The sequence below is a fragment of the Catharus ustulatus genome, chromosome 6 (assembly GCF_009819885.2).
Source record: "Catharus ustulatus isolate bCatUst1 chromosome 6, bCatUst1.pri.v2, whole genome shotgun sequence".
Lineage (NCBI taxonomy): Eukaryota > Metazoa > Chordata > Aves > Passeriformes > Turdidae > Catharus > Catharus ustulatus.
In genome coordinates this window covers 36,201,099-36,213,982 of record NC_046226.1, presented here as the reverse complement: position 1 = coordinate 36,213,982, position 12,884 = coordinate 36,201,099, and the positions used below count along the sequence as shown (strand labels likewise).

Here is a 12,884-nt window from a genome sequence, read left to right as displayed (position 1 = left end):
ACAGTGCAAAATTATAAATCATATTTAAAAGATTTAGTCTTCAGATTCTGGGGTTTTTCTTGCTTGACAAAAGAAATAAGCTTTGATGAATATGCCACTGTCCAATTCATTAGCTTACAGGCTGATGATCAAAATTTTCTCAGAACACAGTAACTTTTATTTTCTATGATTACTACTGCTTCCTTAGAAAGCACACCTGTCACTGTCTCTCTCATAGGAGAAAAAACAGACAGCATTCAACACTGCACATTTGGCAGATGTCATTTGTTAAAAAGTGTGGTTTCCCATCAGTCTAATATATTCAGGAAACAGGAATGAAACTTAGTGAGTAGTTAGGGTAAAAGTAAAATATCATGAAAGGAAGACTCATCAGAAATTATTCACTCAGTGATTTTGACAACTACTTTGGCATCAGCCAGCAAACAATTGAGTTTCCAAAAAAATAAAAAAACCCAACCCAAACACCGAGAGAGACAATCCCATGCACAATAAAATAGGTTCAAAACCAACAGAATTTTTGTGCAATACCACACAACACCCTACAATGATTGGATGTAAAACCTTTCACTGCTCGAAACACAAGTTACTGTTCTCATCAGTCTGTGCTATTTTTTGTCTATGAGCATACTTAGCATATTACATTAACCAACTTCTCAAAGTTTCCTGTCAGTTTTATTATTCAATCCTAGGTAAGAGTTAGTCTTCAGTCCTGGCCATATTGTGGAGTTATCCACATGGAGAAAATTCTTACAGTGCAAGTGACCTTGCAATAGAGCTGTATCCTGAAACTCTCTTCTGGGAAAGCACCCGGCCACCAAAAAGGAATTAACGGAACAAAGACCTAATTGCTTAGTTTTATTTCTCTGCAGGACAAAAATATAATTTTCTTCTCTGCATGTGGTAGTGAATCATACATCAAAAATATCCAAGCTCATCAGTTCACACTATACTCAAAACAAATCCATGGGAAGCCAGCATGCAGTTTTGAGAGATTTATCCACACAGAAAAAAAAAATATCCGAAGAAAACATGCAAATGTATATATTTATAGCAATGGATATGCATGGAAAGCCTGAATAAATTTTGTTGTCCTCTTTGCTTTTCTTGTAGAAGGTTCTAAAGCCAAATCTATGGTATTTTCAAATGCAAATAGATAAGGGACCAAAGAGCTGTGTATTTCTGCTGGAACAGGCAGAATACAACAAGGTTTTCTTCGACCATTCAGGGTATTCACATAAACCAGGCCCTACAGTTTGTCCAGTCTAGAACTATGCCAACCCCCTTTGCCTCCAGCCTCTTGTGGAGATGTATTCTCACTGCCCAGCACAGCTTCCAGCAACAGTGATTTCTGGCTGTTTATGGTAGAAAATAAACTCGTTGTCTATGTAATTCTTTGTACTATTTAAAGCAAAAAAGCAAAGCCAACCCTTCCTCTTCACCTCACCCCCAAGAGTTACATTGATAGTAACTTCAATGTTGTGACTGAGATGTCTCAAACATACAATACTCACCTATCAAGTCAAACACATAAAAATTATTTATGAGCCTGGATTTACAGTTATTGAAGCTAACTTCTGCATTTCTTTAACACAACACACTGATTAAAGTCAAGAAATTTAAATCCTAGAAGAATCTCTTGGGTTTTTTGCAAAATAAACTTTAATTAAAATGCAAGTTAAAATCTGCCCAGTAAATAATACCCTAAAAATTATGTTGACTTTAAAAAGTCAAAGAATGCTAGATAACAAGGAAGAGAATCTACGCATGGAATAAAGAGGTAGCTGTATTCCCCCAATAATATGAGTTGGTTATTTTTCTATTGGTTGGAATGGCATTGAATTAAAACAACAAATTCAAAGTAATAAAAAATTTGTGCCTTCACGTTGCTATTGATTAACATTATGCTTTTATATATTGTTGCTTTTGCACTACCTCAAAAGTAAAACTGGCTTGTTGAAGGGTCAGATCCCCACATGTTCCTCAGGGGGGATGTGGCTTCTCAGGCACAGCAGGATCAAAGCTGTTGTGGTGTGAATCTGATGCCTAGCAGCCCACAGCAATGCTGGAGGAAGGGCAGGAACAAAGCAAGAGGTGTGAAAAAACAAGACTGTGTTGGCAGATCCTTCATCACACAACTCCCAGGTTGCTATGAAGTGAAGACAGGAGAGGTGAAGTATTGCAGCTTGAGCGGAGCCTGCTCACCAATCCCATACAAAAAACAAAGCCACACAGTTCTTATAATTAATCTCTGCTCTTCTGCTGTGTCATTCAGATCTGGAAACAACCTTCCATAATAAAGCTGTGCTTTTGAAGATGAGATGAATGCAGAAAAGCATTAATCATTCATCCCTAAGTATTTCTACAGGCATTGAAATATTGTTGACTTTTCTTTTTAATTCTTTATTCATTAGCCACAATATTCCGTCAGCTAAATGCTGCTAAATGCAGAATAAAACTGCAGTCGGCAACAGGACCTTTCTTTACATCTAATATTTTTTGTTATTGTAGCTGAGTTACCAATTCATCTAAATACTGGAATTCAACAGGTCATGCAATTTGTCCTGCTTCCAGCTTTTAGTCTCAACTGAAAGACTGAAAGGCCTAAAAGCAAATTTTGGTAGGGGAAAAAATGCTAAGCAATTTTTACTAGATCTACTTTGTTTCAGGCTCATAGCTCTCATTTGTGGCTTTCCAGTCCAGCAATTCTTATAATCATGTTTGACAATAAGAAAAACTATAATTTTGTGTTCTAATTTCTGCCCACATGGCTGGAAGGTTGTCTTGGTTTACTTTCCCTTCTGACATCATCTCTGATGTCCAGAAAAAGCAGACAAGTCACTGCAGAAAGATAAAGCTGGATAGTTTGGTGATTTGGGTGATTTTTCATTATAATTTCCTTGGCCACAGGAATATCCATGTGGCATAATTAAGTTTCTGATTTATCATAGCTTCACTTGACAGATGCCAACATTCAAGTACAACAAAGACAAGCAGGACCAGGAAGGACCTTCACAATTCTAATGCATGGAAGTTAAATTTCTCATAATATTCTGAGCTTTAGCATTTAAGAAACCTTTTTATTGACTGAAATAATAATAAAGCCTCAGCATGGGTTATGTAAGTTTGTCAGCAGCCTAAATTTTTATATACCTCCTGCTGTGATATGCACTTCCTCCAGTATTTTTCATCTCAGGTGCAACTACTTTCAAGTGCTGTCATATGAAAGAACATAGTTATGAAGAGTGTCCAATTTAAGTAATTTTAAGTGATGGTTAATTTTATTTAATAATTTAGGATTTATCCTATGTGCATGCACACATTTTTATGGGATATGTAAGCTTCATGTACAAGCATGCTTTTTTGGAGACGAGCAGTCCCGAAGATGGAGAATTATGAATGACACACACGGGAGTAGCATCAACGGCCAGCTGTGAAAACCATCCTTCCTCTCCAAGCCCAGAGTAGCTGTCAAGTCACACATACCCCGGTATTTGGGCTGGTTTATGCAATGAGCAGGACACAAAACACACCACACACTCCCCCTGAGCTGGGAAAGCACAATACAGACACAGCACTCGTGAGGAAGGTGAGCAGCTGCATGATATGAACTGAACTGTAGCTTGGCTGCAGCAGAGGGCAGTGATACACAAACATCAGCAGTCCTTGCTCTGCACAGTGCCTACAAATGCACAAACCTGCCCTTGGTTATTTCTAGCATGCAACACTTACCACTCTTAAGCTTATTCTTAACAAAACTTGAACACTATTTACATGCATTTAGGTGTACACATGTGCAGATGCATGGGGAGATATACTGAATACCCACTGTTTAAAATGTTACTTCTGATTGCTTTCTCTCTTTGATGACCACATCCTTTTTGATTAATCTGCTATGCCCCTTGTCCTCTGATATCAAATCCTTTAAGCTTTTGCTTCACAAGGTGTTGCTTTGCATCTTTACAACAGGCACAAAATTGCAACACTTCAGGGAGCTGATTTTCATCAACTCCCTCATCCTTCTCACCATTTAAAAGGCAGGAAGCTGGATGCAGCTAAGGAGAAAAATGGAGGGAGGAGGGAGCTGAGGATGAAGACAGCATAAGAGTTTGACTCCTTAACTGGGTTAATTTGTCTCCTGGCATGCAAGTAGAGAGCTTAAGAGAAAGCTACAGGAAAAAAATAATTGCAAGACATGCACTACGCATGTAATTGCTGACACGTCTAAGGCTGTGTGATTCAGGGCAGCTTTGAAATACCAGACTTCTCACTGAGGGATGGAGGGATTGCATTTCCACTGGGTGCAATTTGAAGAGATGCATAAAAGAAGGAAATGTAAGTTGTTACAAAGAAGTCCAGTCTTGACTTGAATTAGTTTAAATACAATTTGCTCAGAACAATTGATTTTTTTATGAGAAACAAATGGATTTGTATGCCCAACCAGTATTTGGCAGGCCAGTTTCCACAAAGCAATTGCTAAACCGTTGAATTTACTATACTGCATCTGCTCTTTAAAAATGTGGAAAACCATCAAAAATACACAGTATGCACATATAAACATATGTCAATTCTAACCCATAAGCATGTTCTTTATACCCTTCACAAATCTGTAAACACCCAGCATTAGTTTGGATATTGACTTAAATTCTGGAAACTTTTTTTGTCTCTTAGTGGCTTTTTGTTTACTTGTTTTAACTAAATAGGGCAATTCATGCTTAGCAGAAGATTGAACTTGGTTTAGATTTGGGACTATCTACATCTATTAATTGCCTGAAACAGTCAGTACCATGTTTCAAGTATCCTATTTTTCCAAGCAGAACTACAGAAGAAAGACAAAATATCTAAAACAGAACTACCCAAATGCTGAGGGAAATCTGTATCAGACTCTGTATCACTTTTGCAGTGAAAGTCCTGTGTTAAGGTGATGCAAACAGCTGGACAGACAGCCTGGGGAAGCCAAATCCATTGGTAGTCAGCTCATGAAGGTTTTGGTCTCAATGACAGTAGTTTCCATAAGGCACCAAGGCAAGTTCTACCCCTGAAAAGAAGCATTAAGAATGCAAATGTTCTGGCCAAGCACCCAGCCTTGCAGCCTGCTCCTAGGGCTCTGCCAGGTAATGGGTGATGGCTCCTGCCACCACTGCCAGTCCTGGGCCTGCTCCCCATGCCACAGCAACCTTTTTTTTGTACACTTCACCTGAACAGGGGCCCTTCAAACTCTGGACACGAGGAACTTATTTCCCCCTTGGGAGTGTGGCTGGATGAGAGATGTGCTTGATCTCCTCTGAAGGGAATAGGCAACAAACCTTCTCAGACTGGCCCCAAGGGAGCTAATTTCTCAATGGATGTACAAAGCTCTCCAGCAGAACTTGTCTGTTTTGAACTACATCATCAGGGAACATTTTCAATAATAAAGTCTCTCTTTCACAACACCATGGGATTTCCATACTCCAGCTAAATGCATTTTCTTTGAATAAGTGACATTCTGATGTGTTCTGGGACAACTCCATGGGCACTTGCCAAGACACATGCTGGCTTCTTCAGACAGAAACACACAGCAGTTCAAACTTGGTTTAGCTCATGAGTCTCAAGTAACAACAGGCCATCTGGCACATTTCAGTGAAACTGGCACTTTCTTCTGAGAGAGGTCCAGGGCTTATATAAGACAGACATGGCAGGACAGGAGTGAAATGCACTGTCAGGGCTGCATGTGCTAAGCTTGCATGGCAGCACTCAATTCAAGGCAATACAGCCTGGACATAACTCATCAATCCACCCACAGCCATGGAGGTAGCACTGGGAGCAGAGCAGGGAGATAAGAGAGTGCTGGGGTGAGGGTCAGGAGCAGTGCTTGAGCAAGGGACTGGCCATGGGACTGCTGCAGGGAGAAGAGATCATTCAAAAAGGAGCTGTGGGGACAGCTATGCTTGGTCAGGGCATATGGATCAGAATGAAGCTCTATGAAACCTCTTGGGAAGACGGCAGACTAGTGCAAAGATTTTAGACTGCATCTCTCCCTTGGATCATGGTAGCAAAAAGGCTGATACACAGGATTAGACAGTACACAAAACACGAGAATCTGCAATGAGGTTGGGAATGTGGGGTAAACTGGGAAGTGTGAGGGAGGTTTTTTGTACTGCAAAGCTGTGCTGTTGTAGCACTGACTTCTTTCTGACTTCTTTAGGCAATGTTGTCTAAGACCAAGTCTGAATTGGTGGGAGAAAAAAAGTACACGTGTTTGGTCCTCTTACCAAAAATGAAGTTAGTTTTAAGATACAATTATATTAAAATTGAAAAGAAGATGAGAAAGCCAGTTTTTTTGCTGGTTAGCATAATGAGATGCTCCTACAAGAGCCTGATGACTGGGAAAATAGAATTTACTGAGGAAATTTTTTCTCACTAGAAGAGAAATGTGCAACTCCGTTTATTGCAGCAGCTGCCATTACGTGCATTGGCTTGAAAACTCATTCTGGGCATGGATCACAGCACTACTCAAAATCTGCCCTCAGGCAATTTTTTCCATATTCCAATACTCTGAACATTGGACAATGTCTGACACATGCACACAGGTGCCACACAGACTGGTCCCATCCCACTTTCATTCTCTATGGCTTGCCTGTAAAAGTGAAGACCTAACCAAGAAGATAATGGTGTGATGTGTCCTCCTTTGACAACCTACTGTGAGCCAAAAGCCTGGGAAGGGGATACACAAATCTACTTCCAGAGCAGATTGAAATCTATCTTTGGCACAGCATCCCTGCACACACTCATCACACATTCAAAAAATGTTTTTTCATTCTTTTTCCCAGATTTCTCTTGCCAAGAGAGGACCATTATTGATAACTCCCCGAGGCTTCTTCTCCTTGTGTTACCCAATACCTCATTCACACCTAAGGCATCAGGACAGATGAAAGCAAAACAGAGACGAGCAGCTCTTTCCCTAGTATTCAAACTTTAAATCAAACACCCACTTTGCTGTACTATAAACAGAGCTGCCTGTTTGGAGCACCAAGGCACTCCTGTAATATTTCTTTTCCTTTAAGATTTTGTATTTCTCCTGTGAGAAGCAACTACAATAGAAGTGTCAAGCAAAAATAAATCCCTGTTAATCACAGCCACTGTGAGCCTACTAAGTAAATCACATCTCAGTGTTGTTGTTCCATTTTTCAGGTAGAAATAAAAAGTGTGTGAGAATGCTGTGATCAGAATTGAGCTCATCCCAAGAGGAGGTACAAAGTTTTTGAAAATACAAGTTCTTCTCCTGTGTTCATGACGTTGTGGGGAATTAGACAATTAGCACTAGAACTGAGTATTCACTGACTGTGAGAGTAATTCAGGTTGGAAGGATTCTCTGAAGGTTTTCTAGTCCAACCTTCGAATAAAGCAAGGCCAAATGCACAGTTAGGTCAGACTGCTCAGTTCAGCTGAGCCCAGGGGTTTCTGAACAGCTGCAAACCACTGGATCCACAGCTCCTCCAGGACACTGGACTCATGTTCACCTGCTCTGACCATAAACAACTTTCATCCTATATGTAAATCTAGTCGGGATTTCTTTCCCTGCAACTCGTGTAGATGGTCTTTGGTACTTTCAACAAGCACTCCAAATAAAGCATTGGACCCTGCCTATGTAGCCTCTCATTCCCTTCAGCTTTTCCTTCCCCAGACTGAACAAACCCAGTGTGCTCAGCTTCCCTTCAAGTGTAGGTGCTCCTGCCTCTTCATAAATATATCATAAACAATCACTGAAAACATACATACATTTCTTTTGGTTTTGGTCCACAAAAAGGCAGGTCTATGCATCTGAATGGAAAAACAACAAACGAAGGAAACTTTGGGTGCTCCACTGGGTTGTTATTTTCCCATACTTTTCAAACTCAGAGGCTTCAAGAACTGTCCGTGCATCACAAGGGAGCTGCCTTCAATCAGGTGAAGGGAATTGTACTGAGCTTGTTCCCCACCAAATATGAGAATTTTTATGGGCTTTAGAGAGAGGTTTTGTTCTTATTTAACTTCATCTTTTCACAATCCCCTGTGTTATGAAACCCCGTCACTTCAAGACAAATGCAATTGCAGCTGCCATTCTAGAACTGAGTGCAAGGGAGCATTATTCATCCAGAGAGCTGCAAACCATGGTTTAAAAATGCTGTGAGGTCTCCTGTTTCCTTTTGAGTAACCCATGTTGGCTTGTTGACTAAATCAATTACCTTTTTAATGCTATGAATTTTAACCAGAATATCAGAAAACTCTTTTAGGTGAGTTGATCTTCCAGTCTGTGCATTGCAGACGTGAGCTTATGGAATGAGTTTTCAAATCAGATACGTGGTTCTTTTCCCCAGGAACCTTCAGGAACACTACTAATGAGTCAGTGAAAACAGGTACTAGAAACCCAAGTATAAATCCTCCATACAATTTACATCACGCTGAATAAACTCATCATCTATCAATGGCAGAGATCTTCGTTGCATTGGAAGACACTCTGTCTGGAAGTACACAAAGGAATGATTTTGTACTCTGACTCCCCATTTCTGCACTACCCACACTTCTATACACAGAGCTTTAACAAAGCAGCACACATGCATTAAAGTTATTTCACATTCCTCTACCTGTGATCAAAGTCCAGTAAGAGCATTTGGGTATGAAGGAGCAAACAATTTCAACTTTCTTTCCAGACCTCTTACCTAAGATTGTCCTACCCCTGTCACAGGGAATGACTGACTGGTGATACTCTGTTAGCCACAAAACTACATGACATTTTTTAATAACTCACCCCAAAGAAATATGCCTGCTTGTTTACTAAAACAGTACTAAGGAATCTTTGTTCAATACTTCAGCCTGTAACAGAAAAACATACAGAAAAATTAAGAAGAGGGGGGCATTTTTTCTTTACACCCATTCTTCTTTGTGGCTTTAGTATGTTTGTTTAGAACTAGCAAGTACCAGGTCACATTTGCTTCTCTGCCAGCTGCGGTTCTTACCGGTGACCACGCTGGGGATTTTGGACAGAAAGCTCTTGACAGTACGGATGGGAACTCCACCTGTTTTGTCATCTTGCATTCTTGTAATGATGTCTTCAATCTGTCAAAAGAAAGGAAAGATTTTGTGGTTTATGCTTTAACACTTACAAACCATGAGTGCTTTGGAGCCCTCTACCCTCTGGTGGACTGGATTTCAAATATACCATGAGTATTAACACAAAAACATGGAGGTAGAGACACTGCTGCCTGCCAAAATTTAAACCCTGAGATTAGAAACCATGAGACAACATAGACTAGCTTTGAAGACAGTGGTTGGATACCAAAAATTCAACTGCAGCTGTGCTTTTTTGCTGACCGGGGGTGATAGAAAGGTCGTGTTTGCTCCACAGATGAACTGGATTGCACTTCAATCAGTTTAAGCAGGTTCACATCCAGTCCATTTTCCTCTCTGCTCCCATATTCATTTGAATCCTCAATACTGTAACCTTGGGAAAGCTTTCATTTTCTGCACACAGCCACAGACCTCCTAAGGCTTGAGAAGAGTCTAAGATGGAACAGCTGCAGGAGGACTTCTCCTGCCTCATTTTGTTGGCTAGAATGCTACGTGGTCAGCACACAAAGTAAATAACCAAAAGTAAAATTATTATAGAGGAAAACTCGTTGGATTTTCAAAGCCAAGTTCCCTTTTAGTTCACAGGCACACACATAATCTATCACATACAGAAAAACACATGATCATCTTCAAAAGCCAAGGCAATCAGAGGATCCAATTACCAGGGGAAGGAGCCTAATCCTCCTCTTGGCTTACTCTGAAATGAGAAGGGATTTTTGTTCCTTTTAAGGCTACTTGCCATGCATTTACTTGAAAGCAACACCAGGGAGAAGAAAAATTTGAACATAAGCACAGTGCAGAAATTCAGTATGTCCAAAAACTCCCTTCAAGTTAATAAGGTCTCAGAAGCCCAACAAAAATAAACCCAAAGCTGTTGTCTCTGTTAGCTCAAGCAGCCAACAGCACAGCCCCACCCGCTGTTGTTGACAGGTGGCTGAGGGCAGCCAGACAGGGAGCACAGCCCTGATTTTACCTAAAGACTTCCCCCTCACAGATGCTACAAAACAGAACCGCAGCAGAGAGGTTACAAGATGGGAGCATGGCCCCTCTCTCTCCTAAGGGCAGCCTGAGAGCTTCACATGCTCTCTTCATTGCTGGGAAGCCACTTCATTTACATACTCAAGTGAGGTTTTTTCCCACAGATTTAACACCTACATTTCAAAACAAGTTTAATTTCAAGACTTCCCGAGGTGGTAAGACAATCTCCCTGCCAACTTCAGGCACTGAATTTGATCGCTGTGTTTTTAACCTCAGGTTACCACTTAACTGAACTGTTCACACCTTGTTTATACATTACTTTTAATTTAACACATCCTGAACAAACTCTCAGTCGGAATGAAATCACAAAGATGAAAATATCCTGACATTTTCAATATATTACATGAGGTTTGGGTACTTAGGCAGTTAATTTGTGATAGAATAATGATACTTTCCCCACAAATGAACTACTATGAAAACTAATATCAGTTTTCCCTTTTCCCAGAGCCTTATGCAAAGTTGTTTGCTGATCAAAGCATTGGGCTTTTTTCCAGTCTGAGGATATCTGGAGAAGTGACTGCTCATCTCTGATACCTGGTGAGGTAACTGCTCTGCTAAAGAGTAGACAGAAAACATTTAATTTTGTTGAGAGGAGCCTGATAGCATCATTTGTTATCAACCCAGACCTACAATGCTGCAGCACTCCAACATCAGACCTATGGGCCACAGGGCAGCTCAGACACCTGCAAATCATGGATCAAGAGTCACAAAATCTCAGAATGTGTCAGGCCAAAAGGGACCACTGTGGTCATGTGGTCCAACCTCCCTGCTCAAGCAGGGTCATCCTAGAGCACCTGGCACAGGATTGTATCCAGGTTCTTGAGTATGTCCAGCTGGAGAGACTCCACAACCTCTCTGGGAAACCTATTCCAGTGCTCAGTCACCTGCACAGTAAAAACACTTTTCCTCAAGTTCTGGTGGAACTTCCTGTTTCTGCCTAATGCCTCTTATCCTATTGCTTGGCACCACTGAAAAGAGCCTGGCTCCATTCCAAATCTTAGACTTCATCCAAGAAGGTCAGCTAACTAAGAACTGTTTCTGCAAGACAATGAAAAACCCTCTGTGTTACCAAGTATTTATGTGTCTTCATCTGTATGTACTTGTAGTTGATATCAGAGAAAGATTTTTCCATGCATGTTAGGAGGAAACTACTCTGAAATGGGCTACAAGTACCCCATGTCTCCAGGAACACTTCAGGGCTTCCAGAATCATAAGAGTAACATCTGGTAAAACTGCTGTTTTTTCTTTCACTATTTGAATGAGAAGTTATAATGAAAAATGAGCTAAAATAATTACTTCAATGCAGGAAAATAAACTTTTTACTCTTTGCTCACTATAAGCTGAACGAACACCAGCATGATTTATATCATTAACATTACAAGAAAAGTTCCATTTCAAGCAAAATAAAACTTTAATTATCTTAAAAGAGAGATATCTTGTTTTCACCTAAACTATTCCAAATCAATCTATTGTCAATCAATCAAGCAGGCACTGGTGTCTCAAATGGGCCATTAATTTCAGTTACAATTACAAATACCTACTGAATTTTTAAATTAAAAATAAAAAAGCTACCCTAGAGATAACTGCTTCGCAAAAGGCTCCTTCTTACTCTTGTCTTCTAACCTGACTACACTACTGGCACTTACTGTTCTCCTTATTTCAAAATGTTGGATGTTTCTTTTCTCCTTCCCTTTCTACTCACATGCCATATCTCCGTTCTCTCCTGCCCTCTCATCTGATCCGGACATGAATACACATCATCCTCCTACAGCAGGCCCAAACTTTTCAGTCTGCTGCCCAAGAGCCCACAGGATTGCAAGCCCCTGGTTGTACATACTCTTTCATTCCAAACATGCTTTTCTTGTGCTTTCCAGCAAATTTCTGCCCTGCTGGAAGAGAACAGCATGGCATACTCAAATATTTGATGATAATTTTATCCTTTCTTAAAGATATAATCAAGTTTTAATTAAAAATATTAAAAACCCTTATCTAGCAATGTTTCCAGGCTTTATTCTGTTCCCTACAAAGAGAAAATTTGACCTGTTACACCGGCCTTTGTTTTGCACCCACTGGATGCGTGCTGATACTACCACCCTGGATCCAAATTACTGCTGAACTATGGAAATATTTCACAAAATAAATGCTACAGTGACAAAGCAGGAGAAAAAAAAAAAAAGTGATCATTAGAGCTTCAAGCATGGAGAAAAGCAAAGAGGGAACATGAAGTGTGAAGGTCACTTTCATCAAAGCTTTTAATCTTAACTTTTAAGAGAATTACCTAGACACTCCAGTGCTAGTGACTCTTCCTTCATCTTCTGCACGTCATTAAATACCCTTTAGGCTTCCCTCTCTGCAGACAAGGAATGAGAGTCCTTCGACAGCTCATTTCATCAGGCCAGGAGGCAGAAAAAAGTGAAACAAAGCACTACTCATTTATCTCTCCTAAATGAGCAAGCTTCAGTGAACCAACTTCTGCCCAACAAAAGCCATGGTAAGAATAAGCAATGCTTTTTTTTTTTTTTCCTATGATAGGGTCATTGCTATTTCAATGTAGTCTGATTTTGTAAAGGGAATTGTTATTCTTCCCTCCAAGAGGATTCTGGGTCAGTATCTCCACAGGGAAGCCAGAGGAATTCATGTATCTGCTGTCACTGTTAGCTATACGCTTCAACGTATACCTAACAAACTAGATCTGCTTTTCCTCTTGACTGGTTACTGACAAGTCTGCTCCCTACATTTATCCAGAATGTTTTAATTCCTCA

General features: G+C 40.2%; 1 protein-coding gene across 4 annotated transcripts in view; it reads right to left on the bottom strand.

Annotated features, from left to right (window-relative positions):
• Positions 1–12,884, bottom strand: part of RGS6 (regulator of G protein signaling 6) — a 265,549-nt gene that overhangs the window by 98,490 nt on the left and 154,175 nt on the right. For all 4 annotated transcript variants that reach the window (XM_033062618.1, XM_033062617.1, XM_033062616.1 and 1 more), the window contains one exon: positions 8,973–9,072. In XM_033062618.1, the coding sequence (XP_032918509.1) occupies positions 8,973–9,072 (100 nt within the window). The remainder of the gene's footprint in view (positions 1–8,972; positions 9,073–12,884) is intronic.